The sequence below is a fragment of the Macrosteles quadrilineatus genome, unplaced genomic scaffold (genome assembly GCF_028750875.1).
Source record: "Macrosteles quadrilineatus isolate MER2022 unplaced genomic scaffold, UCM_ALF_1.0 Scaffold_3__2_contigs__length_128488019, whole genome shotgun sequence".
Lineage (NCBI taxonomy): Eukaryota > Metazoa > Arthropoda > Insecta > Hemiptera > Cicadellidae > Macrosteles > Macrosteles quadrilineatus.
In genome coordinates this window covers 31669521-31695627 of record NW_026542596.1, presented here as the reverse complement: position 1 = coordinate 31695627, position 26107 = coordinate 31669521, and the positions used below count along the sequence as shown (strand labels likewise).

General features: G+C 36.7%; 1 protein-coding gene across 1 annotated transcript; it reads right to left on the bottom strand.

Moving 5' to 3' along the window:
* Window positions 1-490: 490 nt before the first annotated feature.
* Window positions 491-26107, bottom strand: LOC128989083 (condensin-2 complex subunit D3-like). Its single transcript, XM_054410940.1, has 13 exons — window positions 25981-26107; window positions 18966-20906; window positions 18568-18744; window positions 16640-16800; window positions 12340-12493; window positions 8347-8586; window positions 7216-7417; window positions 6667-6859; window positions 6055-6343; window positions 5336-5510; window positions 3652-3857; window positions 2113-2250; window positions 491-1102 (listed from the first exon to the last, which is right to left on the bottom strand). The coding sequence occupies exons 2-13, from the start codon at window positions 20814-20816 to the stop codon at window positions 596-598; spliced, it is 4293 nt and encodes a 1430-aa protein (XP_054266915.1). The 5' UTR covers window positions 20817-20906; window positions 25981-26107; the 3' UTR covers window positions 491-595.

Genomic DNA, 26107 nt, shown 5'->3' with positions numbered 1-26107 from the left:
ATAACATACAAATTTGTGAAAATCACATGTACAGGTGCTTCGTTTTGATCTCTTATTTTGTCTATATTTAATTTGTCAAAATTTGTCTATATTTAATGGATTGTTTGGTGGCAATTTAATGGTAGTTTAAAAATATTATACTGCATATTTTTTGTAATATTCTTAAGCAATTTTTAAGGCAGTAAAAAATCAAACACACTAACGCTCCTAAGTGTATAAAATATTTAAAAATAACTTAGAATTGTCTCCTGAACTACTTATATAAGATTATGTATCTAAAAATGTAATGTGTTTGATAAATGGGTTTACTTTTTCTTTTTAATCAAATGATCAAAGCATAATGCTAAAAAACCACTATAAATGTGGCAATTAGGCAATTGACCGTACTACATGTATCATTTAAGCAATCAACCATATCACTTTTTTTATATATATTCAATTCTCTGAATTCAATTTGAAAGAGCCTGAGGTAAATAAAATTTGATTTCTTGGCTTTATTATTTTAATCTAACTAAATATACTAAAGACATATAAAACGCGGCCAAAAAATACAGTTGAAATATAACTTTGTACAAGAAAATACATACAATGAGGACTATTTCTTCTTATTCCTCCTGGAGCTCCTACTAGTCCTGGAGTTGGTGCTTGCTTCGCTACAAGTGGACCCGGTAGATAGCCTACTAGACCTGACACGCATAGCAGGCTCACAGTCCGAGGCAGTGGTGGGGGAACACTGTTTGCTGCTCACCGCATCACTGGTCCCCGGGGATGATTTAGAAGAACCAGGAGTGCTAGACTCAGATGTTCTTTTCACAGGGGATTCCTGCTGCGTAGATGTTCTTTTAGGAGTTCCATTGGGCGGGTTTACAGGTGAACTGTCCAACCGAGATAGCCTGACTTGTGGGGTTCTTTGATTGGATATGTTCAGACTGTTCCTCACTTCCGTTAGCGCTACGACTCCCATCATAGCTTTCTTTAGCACCTCACCATCGCTCAGTTTAGGAGCTTCGTCTCCGCTGTCCTCCTCTTCTAGCCTAGAGGATTGTAGGTCGTGGGCAATCTCTGCAGCCAGCTCCTTATCCGCTGCCAAGATGTCATTTATCTGGAAACACATTTACGTTCACAGTTAACACAGAATAGTCCCTCTCAACTGAACTAATTAGTTGGACATACAATCACAAAACGTTAAGTTACAGGTTTTCCTTTTTATTATTTTCAAAATCGTCAATTTGTAAAAGCTAGAAAGTCTGGAAGGCAAATGATAACTATTGACAGTTTTGAATAAACTGAATGAATACGACCAGGAAAGGCTGCTATCAATCAATACACTGAAAATTAGTATAGGCCTATCCTCTTTCCAAACCATAACTGAGCCTAAATCTTTGTTTTTCGTATGACAAACTAGGTAATGAGTCTTATCCATATTAAGAAAGAAATTCATATTATTGTTAACACCGAACCAATTACCGTACCAACTTGTTTCATTATCAGTCCAACAGCTAACTTTAATCTATTATAATCTATGTGAATAATTAATAATGTTGTGTCATCTGCAAACATTGTGGTTTGGGAACCGATACTAAGTGGTAAATCATTGACAGAAATAAAAAAGAGTATGGGACCAAGCACTGAGCCTTGGGGAACTCCAGTTTTAACTTCAATGCACCTGAAATGCACACCCTTTGCATAAACAAACTATGAACAACCACACTTGAATAGTACTTAAAAATTGAGAGAAGGGACGCCATAGTGCTCTAATTTACACAAGAGACTATGATCAACACAATCAAAAGCCTTGCTCAGATCACACACAGTAACTTGACCAAGAATCCTTCTGGCAAAAGCTTTAAAAAGTCCCAAAACAAAGCAATAAATGACATGCTTATTGCTTACTTGAATTTTTACTTAAAAACCTAAATAAACAAGCAGAAAAAAATTTGAACCAAACATAGCATATACATTCATGATGTTATAACCAATGTTTGTATAAGTTTAATTTCATTAGATTAAGGTCCTAGGTCAAAAAGAATTTTCCTACATTACTGTCCTTATTTATCTACCAATAAATATTGAGGTAGGTATACTACGCCTTAATATTTGACAAATACTCACTTCAGTTTTGTAGTCTTTCATGAGTTCCCGTAGACAAGCCATCAGATCTCGCACTAACGGAGACTTGAGCTGTTTTAACTTCAGTTTTAGCTTGATGAAGATGGGGACCACATTTTCAATCATGTTTTTCTTTACAACCTTGAAACAAGAAAAAAGTTGGCATGAAAATACATACAACAAGAAAATGTTTAAAAAGCACTGCTCTTTATTTTTCCCGGACATTTGTATCTTGATTATGAAGCATGACAGAAAAACTGGTCAGGCTTCTAAGCCACTGAATCATAAAACAGATTACATTCTGATCAAGAAATTAAGTTCTGAGGACAATTGATAAATATTTTTATATTTTTCCCATGAAAAACTGTTTGCGAATTACCCAAAAAATAAATGACTGTATCGTCACAGTTGTCATTGCAAGACCTGAATGGGGTCAATTCTAAGGGTTAGTTGCAAAATTCTTGGCTCAATTCCGATGTTTTTCTTTGGTTAACAAAATTTATCGCTCATTCTGTTTTAGAATTTTCATGCTCGTGGTTAGTTTGTGCTAAATATCGTGGGCTGGTGTTTTTTAGTAGTTTCAACTTTGAAGTATTACAAAATTTCCTCCATGTAAATGTTTTTATAGACAGAGTTGCAGTCCAAAAACAGGGGTCTGACTTAGGGGAGGTACGAATGAGGCATTTAGTTCAAAATTCCTCCGTGAACGGCGCTGTAGTAGGGAGCACTTCGGCAATGAAGGTTTACTAATCGCAAAAATAGTTCTGTTCATAAAATAAAATTATAAATGTCTCAAATTCAATTTTATTATTTTTTAATTATAAAATTAAACTATCATAACCTAACCAAACTAACCAAACTTGCTGATAAAGAAATAATACAACAAAAGTTTAGTAATCGGAAAAATAATTCTGTTTATTAAATAAAACTAGAATTTGCTCAATTAAAATTTTGTAATGACTTAATAATAAAATTAAACTGTAATAACTGAACCAAACCAACCAAACTTGCTGATAATAAAAAATTCTTGGACAAAAAGTTAATGTTACCAGCAGGATTCGAACCCGGGACCTACAGTATATCAGCCCGGCACGCTAACCATTGGACCACTGACGCCGATGGCAACTATTCGTTTTGTTACGGTAATGGCGTTCCCTCAGCTAATAAGAAGCCCTCAGCTGTCATCGTAGCCTCTTCTATACCTCCCCTGAGTAAATACCCAAAAACAGTAGTGCACACACTCGCTATCAAATGTGAATTAATGAGCATGTGGTTATTTAAGCTAGCTTAAGAGTAAGATGAAACCAGCCAATTACTCTATATAATTAGTTTTGGAAGTGAAAAGTAAAGTCCTATTTCCATTAAATAAACTCACTAGGATCAAACAGAAAAAAATTATTTTGTGCTTTACAGTACTTCTTACTCTCCTTAAACATTTCATTAAGTTTTTTTTTATTTCTTACATAAACTAAATAACCTTATTTAACTCTTAATTTCCTCTTAAGTTTTAAAAATAATTGATAAATTCAGTGATATACTTGCCTGGGAAACCAAAGTCTTGCGAGCGAGGTTGCTGATGACCTCAGCCATCTGGGCCTCGGGTGCTGGTTCTTCGTCGTCATCACAGTCTTTAGAAGCCCCTCGTAGGTGAGACAGGCGTATTTCATCGCTGGATAGAACATACAACGCGTCCTGCAGCAACGTTGTGCCACTAGGACTGAGGTCTATGTCTCCATCGGCCACTCCGGCTACAAATCACATAACCGTTTACAAATCTTTTGCAAGACAAATTCTGGCAGATGTGTATTGCCTGATATTGCTTTTCACCTTAGTGAGGTTCAATAGACTCAATTTGGCAGGCCTATATTTTTTTTTGCTACAGAAAGAAATACATTTACAGTGTAATGTTGGTTCACTTTTGTGCTTTCAACAACAATGGAATCCAATACCAGTAAATTGACGTACCTAAAGTTACCTAAAGTTATTTGCTATTTAATTAGTCAAGAACTAACTATTACAATTTAAAATTCATCAACCAATCTCTCTTAGCCAACTGGTTGAATTTCTATCTCTCACGCTTATTTCAACTACTTTATTTTAAAGAAACTTAGGATGTAACATAAAGCACAAGGGCCTAGGTTTTTAGGATTTTTGTGAGGACAGCAGGCTTTTTCCTGAATGTAAAAAGTCTAAACTGGCACAAGATACACACAGCTTTACACTATATAGACAACACTTAAGAATTTTTTACTGCCACTGACAGCATTTTCAATTAAGGAAGAGAGAGTTTTCTTTAGTTCCAATATGGTGACCAGGGAGTTGTTGAAAATAGTATAAATAATAAACACAGTTCTAGTTGATAAGCGGTGGCACCATATAGTAGAGCCACAACTAAGCTATCGTGTAACTATACACAATACACAACAGTTGTTACAATTACTATCGGGTCATTTAATCCTGATGTACCGATTATTTTGTTGGTATAATAAAAATATATATATTATATATGTGCCTGTAACTATAGGAATACATATATAGTGATGGAAGTAGTTGTGTTTTGTTGTAGTGGTATCATTGATTGTAGAAGTTCTAGCTGGAAAAACTTGATATTGGAGTAGAATCAGTACGGAAAGGGCACATTGACAATTAAGTAGATAGAATTAAATATAATTTTGTTAATTTGAAAGATTAGTATTCATCCTAGGAATATATCCTTTTAATGAATTCTTGAATTGTATCTTATATGTAAAAGGTTTGAACTTAAATATGTGTACTTTGCTTTCGACATAAATAAATTTGTATGCTCGAACTGTAAATTGTATAAAATCTTAGTTTAGTATTTTTAGCATTAAATTAAATCATTTTGGTAATTTTTTAGACGAGTTCCAGTTGTTGGTGGGAAGATATTAGCCTATATTAGCTGTGCCAATTCAACAACATGTAGCCTACTGAATTAAAAATGCGACCCATCCATTTTTAGGTTAGTTCCACTACTATATTTTAGAATAATTGTTATTTTGTTGAGAAATTATCATTTTGGTTTATGACCAGATTATAAAACTACTTCTATATTGATTTGGGAGTTAATTATCCCCATGACCACATGGCTTAAACTAAAAGGCTGTTAACACTAGTCCTACTATAAAAGCTATATTATAAATTATTATATTCTGGAAACCAATTGGAACATACATAGGGTGTACACTAGTGTTTTGAGGTTACTCACCCAGAATGTCTGTGCATAGACGGTACGTGACGCTGAATCGATGGTCGTCCATCATATTCTCCAACATGAACCTGTAGATGACCCGTCTCTGAGCCTCCCGGTCCGTACCCTCCAAAGAGAACACGGTGCGCTCTCTCATACCCATTGTACGGCCCTTGGAGTACATTGAGTGGCCCTGTGCAGCAGAATCACTCAAATTTGTTACCCATTTTCTATAATATTTGCTAAACTGTAAGATTTTGTTGTGCGATATCATGGTTATCATAAATGAAATGTCTGGTAGAATGATATAAACATGACATATTTAAATCAAGATTTGACTATATATTTACTGTGCCATTTAAGTTCCCTGTTTTCTCCAAGTTGAATGATGTTATAAAATAAAACCAATTAATCACAACACATTGTTATGTAGGGTCAAATAGTCTCAAGTTAATGTAAAATTTGTAGGCTATGTCACCAATTAATTGGCCATTATTGTGACAATGAGTATCTGGTCTAAATACCTGGTTAATGTAATAATTAAGTAAGAACAGGTGCACCAGAGAAGGTTTGTGTTAAAGATAACATGATTCTTACAGTGGCCAAGTTGCAGATGGGTGCAAAAGTTTATACCAACTTAAAATAACAATTTGCTCCCCAGGAGGCTAAAAAATGTTTTAATTGGAAATATAACTTGATTCATCCACAAAATACAAACTCTTTGCTCAAAATCTTACCAAATAAGCGTTGTAGTGGAACAGAGACTCGACGAAATGCTGCATTAAAATGTTCTTCTGTTTGACTAACATAGAGTTGACGATGAATGAGGAGATCATGTCTCGAATCAGCTGATGTTCGTCGTTCAGCATCGACATCAGATGGAACAGCATCGGGCAGCGAACCTTGAGGTAGTCCTCCTGTATGAGCTGCATCATCAGAGTCAATGTGTTCTCTCTCACTTGTAAGTCTTTGTCTCTCAAACAGATACACATCTCAGGTAGATGATTCTCCACTACGGACGTGAACCTGTACAAGAGAGTGATTAATCCTCCGTTATCTTTGCTTAGAGTAATTTTATGAGGGTGTTTTGTGATGGTTCTGACAATATCAAAGGTAAGAATACTGTATATAGGTTTCATCGTATGATAATGATGTACTTGATCTTGATACATTATCAAATGTTTGTTAACCCTTTACGCCAGACCCTGCTTTGGTGGTTTTTTTTGTCCAAAGAAACTATGCAACAGAATGGTCCTTATAAAATCCTCCTCAAATCACACAGCATTTCCTTAAAATCAAATAACCTCACAATCAGAATCAAGTCAATTTATAAATTAGTTCTAACTCACTTGACACACATGTCCGTAAGCACTATCATGGCGTTGATCTTGATCTCGTTGTGAGGTGTCTCACTGAGCAGACTGCCAAACAGGGGTACCAACACCTTGGCTGTATGTTCCTTCTGCAAACACAGCTTCCCCAGTGTGACCACCGCGACAGCCTGAACTGCAGAACTAACATGGCCCTTCCATCTCTCCTCGGCTGGTGAAACATAGATAAAAAACACATTATTATAAAATCAAATATACAAATTAACATGTCTCTGGCACTTGGTCATGATTAGAACTAATTAAGTAAATATTCATGACATAATTAGGTCTATAAGGTATGATTGCCTCAACATCAGTATAGTTTTGTTCAAGGAAAGACTCTAGGCAAGGATTTTGAATTTTGTAAATAAGGAGGTTAGCAACTCCGTGAAGAACATGTAGGTAGGCCACAGAACATACAGAAGAGACACTGACACTGAACACAATACTTTGTCCCCTGGGGGACTTGTCAAGTGTAAGGGTAGTGTGGATTAGACTGTGAAAAACATATAAATTGTATCAACCAACCAGCATCATCCTCATCAATCTCCTCGTCAAAGTCAGTTTCTAGTAGGTTCTGTATGATCAGCAGACTGGAGTGTTTGAGCTGCGCAGGACACAGTAGTACCAACTCTCCCACACTGAAGATGTACTGACATAGTCTGTCTTCATCTTCCACCTCAGGAGGAGCCGCAGGGCCTATCACCTTCTCTATCTTGGACTCACATATCTACAACAACCATCTGACTGAATACTAATAGTGGTTAGAGCGCGGGACTTCGTTTTCCGAGGTTCCGGTCTCAAATCCCGTCAAATCACGAATGGATTTTATCTAAGTGATAATGACGCACCCCTAGGTCTAGCCTGAAGTAATGTGAAAAACAATCTCAGGCTCGTGCCTAGCGTCCTAGGACAAAAAAAAAGTATATATACGTCTGAATACTCTGTAGGTTCTGTATGATCAGCTGAGCAGGACACAGTAGTACCAACTCTCCCACACTGAAGATGTACTGACACAGTATGTCTTCATCTTCATCTTCCATCTTTTATATGGAATCGGTATCGAGAATCGTGAGTAATATTTCCGAACTGGTACCAAATCGAGAAATTCTGTTATCGACCAATCCCTTTTCAAATACAATTAATATTCGACTAAGACGTAATGTTGGTGAGGCCAAGTACCACTTGGAGTACAAATGGCCATGGGAGTAAGAGTAAGTAAGTAAGACGTAATTCAAGCCATGGCCTTAAGTTTTAAGACCGAGTTTGGCTTTGTTCCAGCTATGCGTAGATTGACACTGCTACTGCTGTCGCTGTGTTGCTACACGTTAATATAGATACATAGAGCTGGCGGGTGGCAGTCTCGAATCTCGTTAATCGAATCTCAAATCCAAATCTTGTCTTAGGATTCGGTGGATTCAAGATTCGGATTCGACTCATCTGAGCTGCCGCGCCCGTGTCTTGTCGTCGACCGTCGTGTCTCTTGTTTGTATTCTACTGCTCTAACTTTTTCAGATGCTAAAAACATTACAAATCTCTAAATTATTTCTTAACAAAAAAAAAAGAAAAAGAAAAACATTCACTGTATCAAAATATTTTATGTTAAGCTTTAATGTTAAATTTCAAATTAATCATTAGTCGAACAATTTAATTACTAACGTTTATAAGATTGGTGGCCCATTCCTTGACTCTTTCCCTGCCCTGTTCCGGGGTGTCAGCGTGAGTCTCTGTGATGAGCTGACAGATGTCAACACACCGAGCTATCATTGGCAGAGGAACAGTGAACTGCATCAGATGCCGGAGTAAACCGTCGCACAGGTTGATCTGAGCTAGGACATCCAACTGTCTCCAGCTGAGGTGCATCACCTCTGTCACCATCTGACAGCAGTACTCATCCACCTACAAACAAACAACAGACAAATAATTAATTGGAAATAACTGTAACATAAAAAAATCTACCCACCACACATTACAAATAGATAATAAAATTATGTACAACAGGTTAAGTTACCATTTTCTGTCCAAGTAATACTAACTAAAGTTGTCTATATGGCGTCCAGTTTTACATCTATGGCGTCATTGTCAAGCTGGATGTAAAGTTTAAAGTTTTATCACTCGTAAGAGTTCGTCACAAGTCTTAAAAATCACTTATAGGCCGGGCGCCAAACGGGATGAGTATGCACTGAAAGTCTGACAAAATTTGACTTTTGATTATTGTTAGGGACATCTAGTAGATGAAAAAAATCGATGATGTCGCATTTCTAGGGTGGTCACAACTCGGGGGGGAGGGGGGGAAGTTGCGCGGGTCATTGGTTTACGTTTCCGCGTCTAACTCACAAACGGTTAATGATAGAAAGGTGGTTTAAGCGTCTATCAACGCCTAAATATATTGTCCTTCATAAAGGTTATTACAACCTTTCTTCTATCTCTTATGCTTTAGGCCTCAATCAACTTGTATTGCAAAAATTAAAATTTTAAACTACTTTAAAATCAAATATCGGAAATATTGTACTGTTTGTACAAACAGTTAATAATTCAAAAAACAAACCTGTTACTTTTATAATTTACTTTGATAGCGTTTTATATCTAAAAGAAAGGCTTGTGGTGTACATTCGGCATCCTGTAGCTCGTAAACGAAGAAGTTGAGAGAGAAAGTGCAAAGAATAAATGAGTCACGTATAAGTCCTCGTTCAAAAAAATATATAAAATACTTTAAAAATACTGATTTTGTTGTTTTGTGTTACTGAGCTTACTTAGATATTGGAACAATTTATTTTATGGTTTTTTTATGTAGATCTGGTTTGAAAACTGGTTTATTCTTTGTATTTTCGCTCTTAAACTTACTCGCTTATGTGAGCTACAGGATGCAGGATGTACTCACAAACCATTTCTTCTTCGATGTAACACGATGAAAAAGATTTTAAACTACTAAACAAGTAGCTTTAGAGAAAAATGTCAAGAATCAAAAGGTTTAAAAATTGTGCGTTTACATTCTAAAACAATCATAAAATACAGGGTATTCGATAGGACTAACAAAGTTGTCAGCCATATTGGAAAATAGCGAACATATTTTTAAAATTCTAAACCACTAAAAAAACATCTTAAAATAAAAGGTAGTGTCCCATAAGAAGTTAACTCTATATCTCATAATAAAAAATTATCTATCGGTTCACTTTAGGTGAGACACCCTGTATAATAAAATGAGGCTTTGGCGTACAGCAGCAAATGCATGATATTCATTCATATGTATCTACTACAGTCTGTATGTGTACTGAATGAGCTACATAACGTTAATATATTCTATACAAAGCGGCAAATTGAAATACAAAAGCCATAATATACGTAATTTTTTTCATTGTTGCGGTGCATAAAAAAGCCAGAGTCCTGTAAAATCAATATACTGTACTATCTATAACCACTATATGCAAACAAACTGTTGATAACTATGTATCATTTTAAAGCGTAAACTATGCACCCCAAATTTTATACCTAACATTTTGATGTGCGACCTCGTTTAAAAAATCTACAAAGAAAAGTTTCATAAATTAATCCGTAAAAATAATTTTTTTATGTTTATGATATTTTTAACTATGAATATTTAGGATACCATGCTAAATACGCTTTTTGTAGAATATCGTAACGCAAAATGATTAATAAAAGATTGCGTTATTATCCTTACCCGTTTTAAAGTTATAGCTTAATTTCTAAGAGACTGTAAATTTATCTAAAAAGGGGGCTAGAGGAAAGCACAAGGGGGGAGGAGTGGGGACTTTTGGGAAAATGCTCATCTCAACATGGTCTAACAGCATAGAAAAATTCAGCTTTCCCATATTTACTTACAACACCAAACCTTATTGACTGTGGGCTACGTACCATCCATGCGCGCCTCGATACTACTACGAATTTTCCACGTTTACTCTTACGTAATTAAATGTAGCTCTGTTGTTTTTGCACAGATTTCCTTAAACTTGGTGTTTTTGTACTATTTGTTAGTTTTTCTAACCACAAATCGGCTGTAACATGTCTTAAACGCGTACAATATTTCCGATATTTGATTTTAAAGTAGTTTAAAATTTAAATTTTTGCAATACAAGTTGATTGAGGCCTAAAGCTTAAGAGATAGAAGAAAGGTTGTAATAACCTTTTTGAAGGACAATATATTTAAGTGTTGATAGATGCTTAAACCACTTTTCTATCATTTACCGTTTGAGAGTTAGACGCGGAAACGCAAACCACTGACGCGCGCAACTTCCCCCCCCCCTCCCCACCGAGTTGTGACCACCCTAGAAATGCGACATCATCGATTTTTTTCATCTACTAGATGTCCCCAACAATAAGCAAAAGTCAAATTTTGTCAGACTTTCAGTGCATACTCAACTCGTTTAGCGCCTGGACTATTAGCACATACATACAAACTCAGTCAATGAGTGACGTCCAGCTTGACCATGCCACCATATAGTTTTGTTTAAGGAAAGGCTCTAGGCCAGGATTTTAAATTGTAGAAAAAGGAGGATAGCAGCTAGCTTACCTTGAAAGTGTGGGTAGGCCATAGAACAAGTACAAAAACACTATGCTCACAATATTTTGTCCCCTAAGGAACTTTGTCAAGTGTAGAGAAGTAACTCTTTCTCTACACTTGACAAAGTCCCTTAGGGGACTAGAGTCATGACAAAACGTTTGCCCGTGCCGCGTCGTGTGTGGAACTAGTTTCCGAATTTATGTTAATCGTCTTCGTCTGTCAATGTCTCGTGTTTATTTATTTAAATGTTAGTGTTTTTGTGTGTTTGTAAAACTCGACGATCTCGCAAGAGTGACAACAAGAGCCTGAAGATGAGGTTATAACCTTGAAACCGGTTGCTCTATACAACAAATGTAGGATCACAGACATAAACAGGTAAAATTATACCAAATGTTTTTACTTCATAGAGAAGTATCTTGAGGACAGTGTGAACTTTAGGGTGTGATACTGGCCACCATCGTAGTTAGTAAATATTAGTTTAATATGTATAGTGTATGTATTTTAAATATGACAAGATCCGTCCAAAAACCTGGTTAATACGCCCCTACAGAATTTGCCCATTACTAGTTGGAGGGTTAAAGAACATTCCCTGTTGGGTAAATTTACAGCCTGGTTTAGAATACGCTTATATTCTGGTAATAAAGTACATTTAAAAATATGATTACAGTAGACTCTCTCTTGTCCGGACACCATTTAACCGGACATCGATTTAACCGGACTACACTCGGCGAAAATTACATCTCTTTAACCGGACAATTTTTATCAGCACATCGGATTAATCGGACTAGATCAGCAGAAAGTGGGTGGTACTGAAACGACTGTTCTCGTTGGAAATATTTGGGACCAATGATCACGTGTCTACTAGATACAATGATCTCCTCAATTAAAGTAAAATACTGTATGCATTTAAACGGTCCGTTTTAACGAGTTTTTGGAGACGTCGGTTTAACTGCAAATCCTGTAATCCAGACTAACCTCGGTTCCGAGGAGTCCAGATAAGAGGGAGTCTACTGTAATACACATATTACTTTAATACAAAGCTGTAAATCTATTTTGTGTCATTGTTGACCGTGCCGACTAGTAATGGTACACAAGGAAACACACAATAACAATCAGCAATGAGCATGTATTACCTGTTGTGAGTTGAGGACGTTTTCGTAGAAATATTTCAAAGCAAACTCAGGATCTCGGATGTCGAGATATTCCGAGAATGAAGCCAACAGGAACCATACAGCATTATTGTTCTCTGTCCCAATATGGGTTTTTAATACTGTTATTAAACTTTGCCTGGAACATAAAACTTAATTGTATGTAACCTTTAAAAATACTCTTGTTTTATAGGTACTAAGTACCTGGGGACCGAGCTTTGCTCGGGTAAAATCATAAGTTTCCTATTAAAGCAGTCTTAGTATTGCAGGTACATTAATCCATTCCCAAAATCCACACTCCTCGCCTTTACTACTACCTTCACCACTTCCTACGTCGTGGGCCTGTTCCTTCCCTTCCCATAGCATTTTAAGATTGCAGATACCTTAATTTAATCATCATAAACAGTTCCCACACTCCGGACTACTCGCCTTTACTACTTCCTTCACCACTTCCTACGTCGCGGACCTGTATCCCTCCCTTCCCATAGCATTTTAAGATTGCAGATACCTTAATCTAATCTTCAAAAACAGTTCCAACACTCCGGACTACTCGCCTTGACTACTTCCCTCACCACTTCCTACGTCACGGTCCTGTTTCCCTCCCTTCCCATAGCATTTTAGGATTGCAGATACCTTAATATAATCGTCAAAAACAGTTCCCACACTCCGGACTACTCGCCTTGACTACTTCCTTCACCACTTCCTACGTCGCGGACCTGTTTCCCTCCCTTCCCATAGCATTTTAGGATTGCAGATACCTTAATATAATCGTCATAAACAGTTCCCACACTCCGGACTACTCGCCTTGACTATTTCCCTCACCACTTCCTACGTCACGGACCTGTTTCCTTCCCTTCCCTTAGCATTTTAAGATTGCAGATACCTTAATCTAATCGTCATAAACAGTTCCCACACTCCGGACTTCTCGCCTTGACTAATTCCCTCACTAATTTATACGTCACGGACCTGTTTTCCCTCCCTTCCCATAGCATTTTAAGATTGAAGATACCTTAATCTAATCGTCATAAACAGTTCCCACACTCCGGACTACTCGCCTTTACTACTTCCTTCACCACTTCCTACGTCGCGGACCTGTTTCCCTCCCTTCCCATAGCATTTTAAGATTGCAGATACCTTAATCTAATCTTCAAAAACAGTTCCCACACTCCGGACTAATCGCCTTGACTACTTCCCTCACCACTTCCTACGTCACGGTCCTGTTTCCCACCCTTCCCATAGCATTTTAGGATTGCAGATACCTTAATATAATCGTCATAAACAGTTCCCACACTCCAGACTGCTCGCCTTTACTACTTCCTTCACCACTTCCTACGTCGCGGACCTGTTTCCCTCCCTTCCCATAGCATTTTAGGATTGCAGATACCTTAATATAATCGTCATAAACAGTTCCCACACTCCGGACTACTCGCCTTGACTATTTCCCTCACCACTTCCTACGTCACGGACCTGTTTCCTTCCCTTCACTTAGCATTTTAAGATTGCAGATACCTTAATCTAATCGTCATAAACAGTTCCCACACTCCGCACTTCTCGCCTTGACTAATTCCCTCACCAATTTATATGTCACGGACCTGTTTCCCTCCCTTCCCATAGCATTTTAAGATTGAAGATACCTTAATCTAATCGTCATAAACAGTTCCCACACTCTGGTCTACTCGCCTTGACCACTTCCTTCACCACTTCCTACGTCGCGGACCTGTTTCCCTCCCTTCCCATAGCATTTTAGGATTGCAGATACCTTAATATAATCGTCATAAACAGTTCCCACACTCCGGACTACTCGCCTTGACTATTTCCCTCACCACTTCCTACGTCATGGACCTGTTTTCCTCCCTTCCCATTACATTTTAAGATTGCAGATACCTTAATTTAATCGTCATAAACAGTTCCCACACTCCAGACTGCTCGCCTTTACTACTTCCTTCACCACTTCCTATGTCGTGGACCTGTTTTCCTCCCTTTCCATAGCATTTAAGGATTGCAGATACCGTAATCTAATCGTCATAAACAGATCCCACACTCCACACTGCTACCCTTGACTATAGAATCGAGTAATCTTCAGTATAATCTTTGCTCAATAGTAACAACTTATGTTTTTCCTTTTGTACTGTATTTTGTTTTGCTAGTATACTTTGGATAGACAAATTACAAGTCTTTTGTTTACTTTTTCCTTGTTATTTAATTCAGTCAACATGGTTACCTAGCAACCCATAAGACTAATGTTAAAAAAATGTGATTTTCAGTTTCATTTTTCTACGTAATTAGATTTTTGTTGGCAGTTCTAACTGCATGAAACTCGTTTTTAGGCCAAAAATAATCTATTTACAACATTTGAAGAAAATCGTCGGAGCCGTTTTCGAGATCTTGGTGCAAGCAAGCAAGCAAGCAAGCAAGCATACATACATACATACAAGCAAACATTGCTCGTATTAGAGTATAGGATAATTTTTATAATTCAGTGTTTACTTCATATAAGAACATGTTTATTTAAACTGAATGACACATGGATGGAAATTTTGGGGTTCATTTACAGGTATGATATCTAATGTAGTGAAAACTTTGTTTTTATTTTACTTATATTGTGATGGAAAATAATCTATTAAATAATATATGGTAATCATTATAGTTAGATTTCATCCCGATTGCAAAAGACGATGATAATGTCTCCGAGATTGTGGGAGATGCAACGATTTTGCTGCTTTTACAGGAGACAGAAAACGATGTCTCCGTGAGAGGAATTGTACTGCTGAATTTGGTCTTGCCTATATTAACGTGATAACTTTCAACTTCCTATGTAGTAGACTTGGATATTCTGTGTAGAAACTGTTCTTGTGCTACCTACATGTACATTAGGAGATCAGAACAGCAGTGGCGGACTTGCACACGCTTAGGGGCGCCCGCCATTGAGGGGTGCACGGCCACGGCAGGTGGCGCGTCAGCAGGCGACGGGCGCGTGGTGGTTAGCGGTGAAGATGAGTCACGTTCATGTCGCAACAGGCAGAGGCAGACATACAACTGCGAGTAGCGAGCACTGTCAGTGCGTCATTACCAGTACCTGTGTTGTGTTTCTAGTGGCAGTCAAAGGTGGTGGCATTGCAGATGTGTTGTGTGTATGTCTGTGTGTGTAGTGCGTGTTTATCATTTGTCTGTTTATGCTTAGTATATGTAATCAAAAGCGGTTACACACTAAGTAGAGTGATAATTTGCTTACGAAATGTATAATCGTATAATAAACTACTCTACTACTCATATAGTTTAAATTAATTCTTAAGCTAAACACGCACTAGGGTGGCACGGCACCTACGGGCGGCCGGCATGGCGATTTTTAATATAACAAACATAAATGTATAACTTTGAATGTAATATAGGTGTGCCCACTACGGTAGAACGGCCGGCAACAGACGTCCGGCAGCTTCCGCCGTTTGTTAAAAAGTCAGAGAGACAGAACTCTAGGACATTTCCGAGCTGCCGTACCAGCCGGACGCTGTGAACCGTCTGGGCGGGCGGCACGGGACTCCCACCATTATCCACTGGTCTCACGCTCTCCGTCGAAGTCGAACTCACAGTTTTAGCTCACAGACTGTCCTAAATTGCGGATGTGCGGTTGTCCTGTCCCGTCCATCCGTATCGTGCCGCCCTAAATTTAGTGTGCACGTAGCTTTAAACGGTATTTAATTATAATGCCAGTCATTACTATAATATCCGGCAAAAGCATTGTTTGATCTTGTACTTATTTAATGCATTGTATAACAGCATACCAAATAACTGCAAAGATTCGTGGAATCTAATCAGGTAAAATCAAGTACGATCCTATAAATAAAATAAGTAAAGGGCCTCTCTATTCCTTTAAAGTTGAAGTCATATGTTACATAGTATACACAACTCATATAAAGAGGTGACAACACAGTTTATTATAAGTAAAATTATTGTTTGCTGTTTTGAATTCTATATTTAAAATCAAGAACAACGATGGGTCCAGCGATTAATTTAGGCTATTCATATTCATTCTTGCCTCGATTACAAAATATATGTTTGTCTTAAAACCTATAAATACAACTTTAATATAATGTACTTATATTGTACTATGTCTTTCTCAGGAAAATGCTTTAATAAGCATGCTAACAAAGGGAAATTTAATGTGGCTTTTACGTTGAAACCTTTTCTTTTTCACAAAACACAAAGAGGTGGCCAGCCGAACGGGCCTAGGGGCGGCGCCGTATGTAAGTCCGCTACTGCAGAAAAGAAAACATTGACTAAAGAGTACCTCAATGAGTTTGTGAGGGACCACTTGTGACAAGCGTACAAAAAGAGTTGACGTTTGTTGCTGTCTGCAATAATGTTCAACAACGTCCACGGCAGAGCATGGTGTGGCGTCTTCATCTTGTCATAAGCAACCAAGTTATCCAGCACTAGTGACTGTAAAGCCTGAAATTAAGATAAAAAAAAAATATGAAAACAGGTTCATTACAGTTGCAGCGCTGCTTCATAAAGATTTGGCAAAACAAAATAAACCTCCATTGGTAAAATAATTACTAAGTACCTGGGGACCGAGCCATGGCTCGATATAGTTTATTTCCATTCTACCCCTATATCGAGTTATCTTCAGTGTAATCATTCCCTTTGTACTGTACTACTGTATTTTTTTACTAGTATACTGTGGATGGCTTGTTATAAACACATGTTGCAAGTATTTTGTTTACTTTTCCCTTGTTATTTTGTTCAACCAACATGGTTACTTGGCAACCCATATGGCCATATGTTAACAATAATTGACTTTCAGTTTCATTTTTTTATGTAATTAGATTTTTGTTGGCTGTTTTAACTGCAGTAAACACGTTTCTAGGACGGATATAAATTATTTACAAAATTTGAAGGAAATCCTCATGAAAGTCGTTTTCTTTGTGATCTTTGTGCAAGCATACATACATACAAGCAAACATTGCTTTTATAAGAGTATAGGATAATCATTGGTAAATTTAGATTAGTATTATTTCACAACTCGCCTTTGGCTCGCTGGAGGCCCCTTTTTAATTGTATAGCCATCGTGAGAAAGTGCCTCGAAAGAGAGGATGTTGTCCGGGAATGTTTTCTGTGCTAAAAACTAATGATAACCAGACAATTGCATGCATCGAGGGGCTGTTTGTAGTGAATATTGAACAAGTCTTGACATGTTAGAGTCCCGATGTAGGTTTATTGCTTTAATGATTGAAATTTGTTAAGTCATGAACTGTAAAACTGTCTTTAGTTAAATACGTGTAGCAATAAATTTATAATCTTAGGAGATAAGGGGAGACAACAATATTTTAAATAATCTTAGGCCCCCTTTGGGTGGGAGGAGGGGTTAAAATCATTAGTACGAAGAATGGGCAACTCTTACTTAATTTAATCTCCAATATTATTGCCCTTACAATAATGTGTACTTTCACTACATTTCCTGAGAACAAATCTTTTTGCAGTTTGTTTTAAATTCGTAGCGCAAAATCGTAAAATTTGTTGTTTTTTTGTTTTAAGTCATAATTTTCTAAGACAAAATGGTAATTGAAATATCTTTACATTTCCATGTAGGGGAAAAAATTCCAAACATTTAGTTAATCTTGAATTTCACATAAAGAATTTTTGGTTCATGCAGCAAAGTTTTACTTACTACAATTTCTTTCACCTAATGTCAACACATACTGTTCTAAATATTTATTCTGTTGCCATTTTCAAATTCTTCATTTCATTACTAACAATTTAACTATACAGTTCAATAGGTTGTTGGTTTAGTTTATATGAATTTTAAAAAATATGACTGCAAAATCGCCAAAAATGCCTTGCCACTACAGAATTTGCCCATTACTAGTTGGAGGGTTAAAGAACATTCCCTGTTGGGTAAATTTACAGCCTGGTTAAGAATACACTTATCTTCTGGTAATAAAGCACATTTAAAAATATGATTACAGTAGACTCCCTCTTATCCGGACACCTTTTAACCGGACTACACTCGGCGAAAATTACATTTCTTTAACCGGACAATTTTTATCAGCAAATCGGTTTAATCGGACTAGATCAGCAGAAAGTGGGTAGTACTGAAACGACTGTTCTCGTTGGAAAGATTTGGGACCAATGATAACGCCTCTACTAGATACAATGATCTCCTAAATTTAAGTAAAATACTGTATGCATTTAAACAGTCCGTTAAAAATGGCTTACCTCAAGCACTTTCTCTTGTGATTTGACCTCCTGGTCAGCCAGAAGAGGCATGACTCCCTGTACCCAGTACTTGGGCAGCTCCGGGTGGCTGGGGTAGTGTCTGAGCAGATCAGTCAGACACTGGACAATCAGCTTGCGCACCGATACCGACATGTCTCTGCAGTTGTTCACCATCACCTGCACAATCATCCATTAAAGCCTTAACACGTTTAGAAAATCGATGAGGATCTAACTCCAAATTTTGAACTACTTAGCAATGAATATAAATAGGCCTACTCTCATTTTGCTGATTTAAACTAATCCGTTTCTTTGTTGAACTACCTTGACTTCAGTTTGAATAGGGCTACAAAAGCCATTCTGTGAATATATTTATGTTAGAAATAAGAAGATATCCTTACCTGTAAAAGTTTGTTAGTCATCCATTTGTCACTCATGAGGAATATGTTTGCCAACACTTGAAGAGCAGACTTCCTTACAAAAACTTTCTCATCTTCAATGAAGAGTTCAAGAAGTTTAATGACAGCTTTGGCACCGGGCAAAGGGTCGAAGTTTTGACTCGTCTCCTTCCTAATATCCTTCAATAAACTCTGAAAATCTAGGAAATCTTTTTCAGTAATATCACTTCTTTCAATATTCGTTACTTCCAAGTATGGTGTTACAAATATGGATTCCATTGCATGTTTGATGTTACTATTATTCGATGATACCAGATTGGCTAAAATAGATAGAGATTTGGCTCTAACAGAAGACGCCACATCTTTACACCGAGAAAAGACTGTAGCGAGGAGAAAATTGCTTTTTGAAAAGTCCGGAAGCTGTGTCAAAGGAATGGGCGTTTCATCTTCACTTTCACTTTCCCCTCCATGACCGTTTGATTCGTTATGGTCTTCCCCTTCATTCTCATCATTCCTATTCACTTTTCTCTTTTTAGCTTTCTTCTGTAGAACTGGTCGCAAAGGAGAAGATGGAACTCTTTCATTTCCATGCAACAGTTTTGTGACAATTTCTAGCCCAGTTATTCTGTGTTTCACCTGGTCATTGTGACACAAGCCCATTAGCCAGATAACGGTGTGAGCGTACAGGGAATATGGCAGAATGTCCAACAGTTCTTGCACTACTTGCACTCCTTTAGCTCTTAAATCTGCTTTATCTGGAATTCTGACACAAATATGCTGAATCAAAAGGAACACCCCGAAGTGGGCTGAGTCTTTTAGACATCTCAACAGATTAGAAATGAAATAAATGGAGTGATCTTTGATTACAAGTGCTTCCTTGGGTGACAACTTTAACCCTTTCTGGTCAAAAGATAATAAACCTGACATCATTTCTCTCATTATAAACGAAACGATTTCTTGCACTTCACCATGGTCCGGGGAACAGAGGGCCAAGAGGGTTTTGTAGGCTTTGTACGCAAGATACGATACAGAGTTGTGTGAAGGCGATTTAGAAAATAGAGATGTTGAGCTACGTTCCAATCTTGTAATAAGAATCAAGATTTGAATGGTTAAGAGTAGTGAATCATCTTGATTTTTCATCTGGAACCTTTTCAATGCAAAATGGAGGTCTTCTAAAACAGTGCTAAGCATTTTGATAACCATGTTTTTATCTGAAGGCAACATATCGTCATCACCTGAATCATTATTTCCTTCTTCATCGTCTTCAAAATCGTCATCATCAACATTGTTACGCTTCCCTTTCTTCTTCTTGGCTGCAGGCTTAGAACTAGCTGAACTACTGAGCGTGCTACAGATTTTCAAAGATTCTATGGCATGTGAATATAATATTGGGTTAAAAATATGAAAGACTTGGCTTCCAGGAATGGCAAGAAGTACTAGGTACAGGTCTGTTGCTTTTAAACCTAGTCTTTTCACCTCAAACTGCTTTTCTGTTTTACCTCTTGATATGAAAACACTTAGCACAGCCACTAGCGCTCGGTGTTTCACGTTGTTGCTGATGAGATTTTGCCATGATTTTGAATCAACCTCACTTGCGTTAAAGCTGGACCTATTATGAATGGATTTCCTGTTCTCTCCTGAAAACGTGCTGTTGCCAGAAGGTATGTCTATCCATTCTTTTATAAATTTGCTGGCGCCAGAAAACAATTCTCCGATATCTGTATTTTCCAAAAACTCCTCATATTCGGCTGGAAATTCAACGGCTTCTGAAAAATCGTCTTTCCATAAATTCTGGACCCAGTCCTGTGGCAGCAATTCCAGTTCGAATTTGGAGAACAAATCATAAATATCCATGATGAATAAATCTGTTCAATCTAACCAATAACCTGATGTTTTTGTAGCTAGCCTTTATCAGGCTATGTTTCTACATTTCCCAATTAAACCCTGCAAAATAAGAAATGTAATTAGATACAGTTAGGCCTAAGCTTCAAAACTATATTTACCAACTGGTAGTCAAAGAACCTTCCAGAATATTGTAAAGATGCAATAAAAAAGAAATATAAGATCTATATGACACCAAACGTAAGGAAATAGGTAGCTAAATGTATAACTAGTCTTATTTTTATAATTAAGTCAAAGAATCAAGAATCAAGAATCAAGAATTTATTCACCATTAAATATGCAGTATACAATAGGTGTCGTCAAAGTATATAAAATCAATAGATAATGTCTTGAGGGCCACAGCTCAGGTACTCTTCAGTGGTATAAAATGCCTTAACTTTAAGCCACTTGCTAATAACATTGATAAATTTCTTAGGTGGTAACATTTTAACATTGGTTGGCAGTTTATTATAAATTAAAATTTGATGGTAACTATGGCTCTTATAATACTTATCAAGTCTAATACTAGGTCTAACAATGTCCTCTTTTTGTCTGGTGTTGTGAGAATGAATAGTAGAGGTTTTTTGAAAGATATGGGTGTTGTTTTTAACAAATATAAGATTATAGTAAATAAACAGACTAGGTTGAGTAAATATGCTAAGTTCAGGAAAGACTGTTCTGCATGAATCATTTTCATTTAGGCCACAGATAACCCTAATTGCTTTTTTTTGCCAAACAAACACTTTTTTTGCTGATGGTGAATTGCCCCATAGTCTTATACCATAAATCAAACGCTTTTAGGTGAAAGCTGTCCAAACTCATTAAGTTTTTGTGGATGTGTGCTAGGAGTTGAACCAGTCCCTTCCGCACCGAATTCGGAGACAATAACTACTAGGCTAGCAACACACCCTTAATCACTTCTCTATCATTTGGACAAATCTTACTTTAACGTTACAACCCTTAGGACATTTAAGTAACCAAATGTAAAGATTGTTTTGTACGGACCTGAATGTTTGTTAAATCAGTCAGTCAAGGAGGCAATTTAATTATATAACTAAACAAATACGTTTTATGTTTTTTACCTGTCAAAATAGGCCTACCTATTCAACCAACTAAATTATATTATAAATAAAGGATCATAAATCAAAATCATACAAGAAACAGCACTTCCAAAGCTACAAAGCATTTTAGGTCTATTTACTGATGTTTTTAAAAAAAGCTTTTTGGTTTATGATTATTTTGGTTCTTATTAACCTAACTTAGTTACTTGGAGCACAACATTTTGCAACTTTTTGTAAAAGGTAGGTGTTATTTTAATTCTTTTAGCTGATCCTTATCCTGATTCCCAAATAGCAAGTTAGTTTGTTGGTTTGTTGCTAACCGCATTAAAATAAATTATGACAAACCCCAGTCACTGGTCTGCATTTTGAAACGGAGAGTAGAGGAAGAGAGCGCAGTAAGAACAAATCAAACAACAACAAATAACCTGATGCCTGATTACATTAAGTCTGCACCTTCCCTAAGGTAATTTAAAAGAAATTTATTCAAGTTGTTATGTAACAAATGTTGCTATAAGGTCAATGACTTTTTCCGCTGACTTAAGTACGGTTTATATATTATTTTTATGTTGACTATTTATCTAGGCTAAATAATATTGACACTATTCATGTATTTTGTACAAAATGAATAAAGGATGACTTGATGTGATTTTAAGGTTACTAGTTGTGGTGGATGGCAGACTAAGTTGGATCCAACACATCTCGTAGGTATGTGTCAAGTTGTGTCAAGTGCTCCATCTTTTAAGAAAACCTGAAATTTCTCAATCTTTCTTTACTATCTGTGTATTAACCTAAAATGAAATGAAATAAAATATTGTTTATTTACCCAGGCAAAGTTAGGGCCACATAGCCCTCTCTTACACTTAACCTGTACTTAAATATGATACAAATTTTAACAAAATCAGTTTACAATAAAACAAAACAAAAATCATAGATACAGAAACTTTTAACAAAAATCAGTAAATTTTTAATTTTACAAATACTTACGCACACACACACTTGTCAGCGATTGCTCATACGCACAAGCCCCTAGGACAAACCAACCATGGCCATGCGTTCAAAATAGAGATTTTTCAGTGGTGCCACAAACCGGGAACGACTATCAAGGGATTTAATAGCTAAAGGGAGATCGTTCCAAAGATGGCAAGCAGTTACAACAAAAGCTCTGTCGTAAACTGCGGTTCTATGTCGTAAACTACAATTCAGCATTTTTTAGGCATGATGTGTTTTTCTGCAATAATGTGTATCTATGTCATTGCTTCTTATTATGTATTTTATTTATAAATTGTGACGCAAGCCATGCATGTAAATATGTTAACTGGCAATAAAGGAATATTTGATTTGATATGGTGAGGCATACGCAAAGTTAAAGATGCATGGCGTGAGTATCTAACACTTTCTTCAGCTAAAAACCTAAAATAATCCACAAAATATTTTGGAAAATTGGTTTTTAATAGGCCTATTGAATAGGTTAGCAAAAGAATTTTGATTGATCTCAGGTTGAGGTTACATAGCTTAACATAGAATGAATGTAGAAAGGGGTGATGCGCTCACTGCGTCTTAGATCATAAATGAATCTTAGGCAGTAGTTCTGAGGGCATTGGAGAGCATCAGCGAGGTTTAGATCATGTCATTGATCACAGAGTTGCAGTAAGTGAAGTGGGGAAAGACAAGTGATTTAACCAGGTGTAACTTCATGTGCAAAGGCAAGAAATTTTGTAACTTTTTAAGTGAGTGGGTTGATACAAACACCTTTTTACGGATGTCTACTACCGCATCGCCCCAAGTAAGTGTCGAGTTGATAGTAAGTCCTAAGTTTTTGACCCTGTCACTGTAAAGCAACGCTGTTCCATTTATTTACTGTATAGTTATTGGATTCGTCGTGAGAAAGTCAATTGAGTTCCATAAACAAATTTAGTTTTTTCGTAGTTTAGTCTGAGACCGTGTTTATTAGTCCATGTAATGATTTTCTCAAAACCTTCGTTCGCTCTCAGAACACTCGTTGATCTGTTTGGCTGAGAAATGTGTATAAATCTGTAAGTCGTCAGCATACATGTGGTATTTACAGTGTGTGAGGACTGGAGCTCAAGTCAGTTATGTATAATACGAACAGCAGAGGGACAAGGAATGACCCCTGAGGCACACCACTAGTAACTGTCTCCCAGTCAGATCGTAAGTCATCAACCTCAACACACTGCCACCTGTCTGACCGATAGGATCCAAGCCAGTCTAATACACCAATCGAAACCCCTATTGCCCTTTACCCCTTTTCCAAGATGAGCTTAGGATTTACTAAGTCAAAGGCTTTAGAAAAATCAAAAAAGGTTAAGAATCGTACCCTGTCAATGTTCCATTGATAGTCTAATGTCGTCTGTCACACTTTATGCCCCCTTATGAGAGAGAAAGTAGATGAGTTTCAAATCAGGTAGGCCCCAAATATTGACTTCCCTCACTGCAGTGTTAGCTGTACTTGAGTAACTTAGCTATCCACGCTTGGCAATTAAAGGACTGTTCACACCGGCGAAGCCAGACGTAAACACTTAATTACATGGGGGGAATTTCCCCAGAGATGAATGCCATAATGAGTGAATGTAATAGACCTTAACATGTGATAATTAAAGTATCCAGGTTTTTATCAAAGAGCCAAGTTTTTAAGTAGGCTATGTTATAAATATCTGGAAATATTGTAGGTGTACACAATGTTTTATTTATTTTGACACAATCTATCAGACTATATCTGGTAATGATGGAGAACTCAAGAATTATTAAGTACCGGTACCTAAGTTACGTAGCTTAGCCTAAGTATTAAGTGAGTAAGTTCAAGTTCTGGTCCCCTATATTTTATTAGGCCTTAGGCCTATATGTTATGAAATGTTTGTTTTTAGCCTAATTTGGTTAGACATGGTAACTTAATTTTAAGATGAAGAATTTAAGTTAGGCCAGTATACAGTATTTTAATTAACTTACTAGGTAGCTAGCCTTAATAATATAGGCTCTATTGCGAAATCAATCTGAAAACATACTGTCAACAGTGAAATAATCTTTAATGTGCCTCAGATTATTTAACTTTAGCATCTCAATGTCTGGGCTATTATAGCACTATAGAGGTACCGGTATACACTTGTTATTCGGTGATTAGCAGGCCTACTGTTACTGTAGCAAACAGTCCCCGTAGCACGGACCATGATAAATAAAAAAGTCACCGGCCTTTAGCCTAAGCTTAATATGAAATAGACCTAGGCTACTATTAAGTTTTAATTTTTTTTAGATAGCCTATTTGATGTTTAACATCTATAGCTTGATCTTGAAATCTGTATAGGCTATATCAAATCAAATCAAAGTTTTATTTCCCAATAGACAATACAATTGCATGTGGAATGGTCAATGAAAGGTATTATGTTGGTTAAACATTTGTCAAGGAAGAGTACAATGTGTGTAGAGTACAAGGTCAAAGCAAGAGATACAAAGAGAATATAAAATGCATGTAGATGAGGATAACTATACAAGAGAAAAAAGTCCAAACATTACCGGTACCTACTCAATAAGTTATGTAATGGTCTGGGAAGTTTTTAGACATTTTAGGCCCAGAATTTTGGCTTAAACTTAGTCCTATTTAAACTTAGGACCTAGGCCTTTAGCTTTGACAACAAAGTTATTATATTGTAGCAATTAACTATAGGAAGTAATGATAAGTTGGTCATGATACGAAGGCCAACATGCTAAATTTATTGTTTGTAAGTCAAATGCTAATCAATTAACGAGACTATGTTTCTATTTGAGTCAAAATTCTCAAGCCTAGACTAGGCAAGGACTAGGCCTAGTGTCCAATCACAACACACTAGAGCAGAGCATCTAACTTACAGTACAGTAATGGTCTGTCTAAGTTAGTAGTATTAAACTTAAGAGACTAAAACCCTTTTTGTAGACAAAAATTATGGATCAAAATAAAAATATAACAACGTTAAATATGTTTTTAAACTACACCTAGGCCTATTTTATCCTCAATTTTATCAAACATAACCTTAAATCGTCAAGTGTTACACCTCAAAACTAATAAAACTAAGGGCTGATAAACTTACCATATGCCTAACTTCAAATCGTCAGCTCATTTCAATAAACATAGCCATTTTTTTATCAAACAAAAAAATATAAAATCGAAATAATAATCTAAACATCTTCGGAAAACATAGCTAGCCGTTTTAGGCA

Coding starts and splice junctions, on each gene's coding strand:
- LOC128989083 (XM_054410940.1), bottom strand. CDS start 20,816: ATGGATATTTATGATTTGTTCTCCAAATTCGAACTGGAATTGCTGCCA. Junction 16,801..18,567: donor CACAAGAGAAAGTGCTTGAG/GTAAGCCATTTT, acceptor TCTTAATTTCAG/GCTTTACAGTCACTAGTGCT. Junction 2,251..3,651: donor GCAAGACTTTGGTTTCCCAG/GCAAGTATATCA, acceptor TCTTGTTTCAAG/GTTGTAAAGAAAAACATGAT.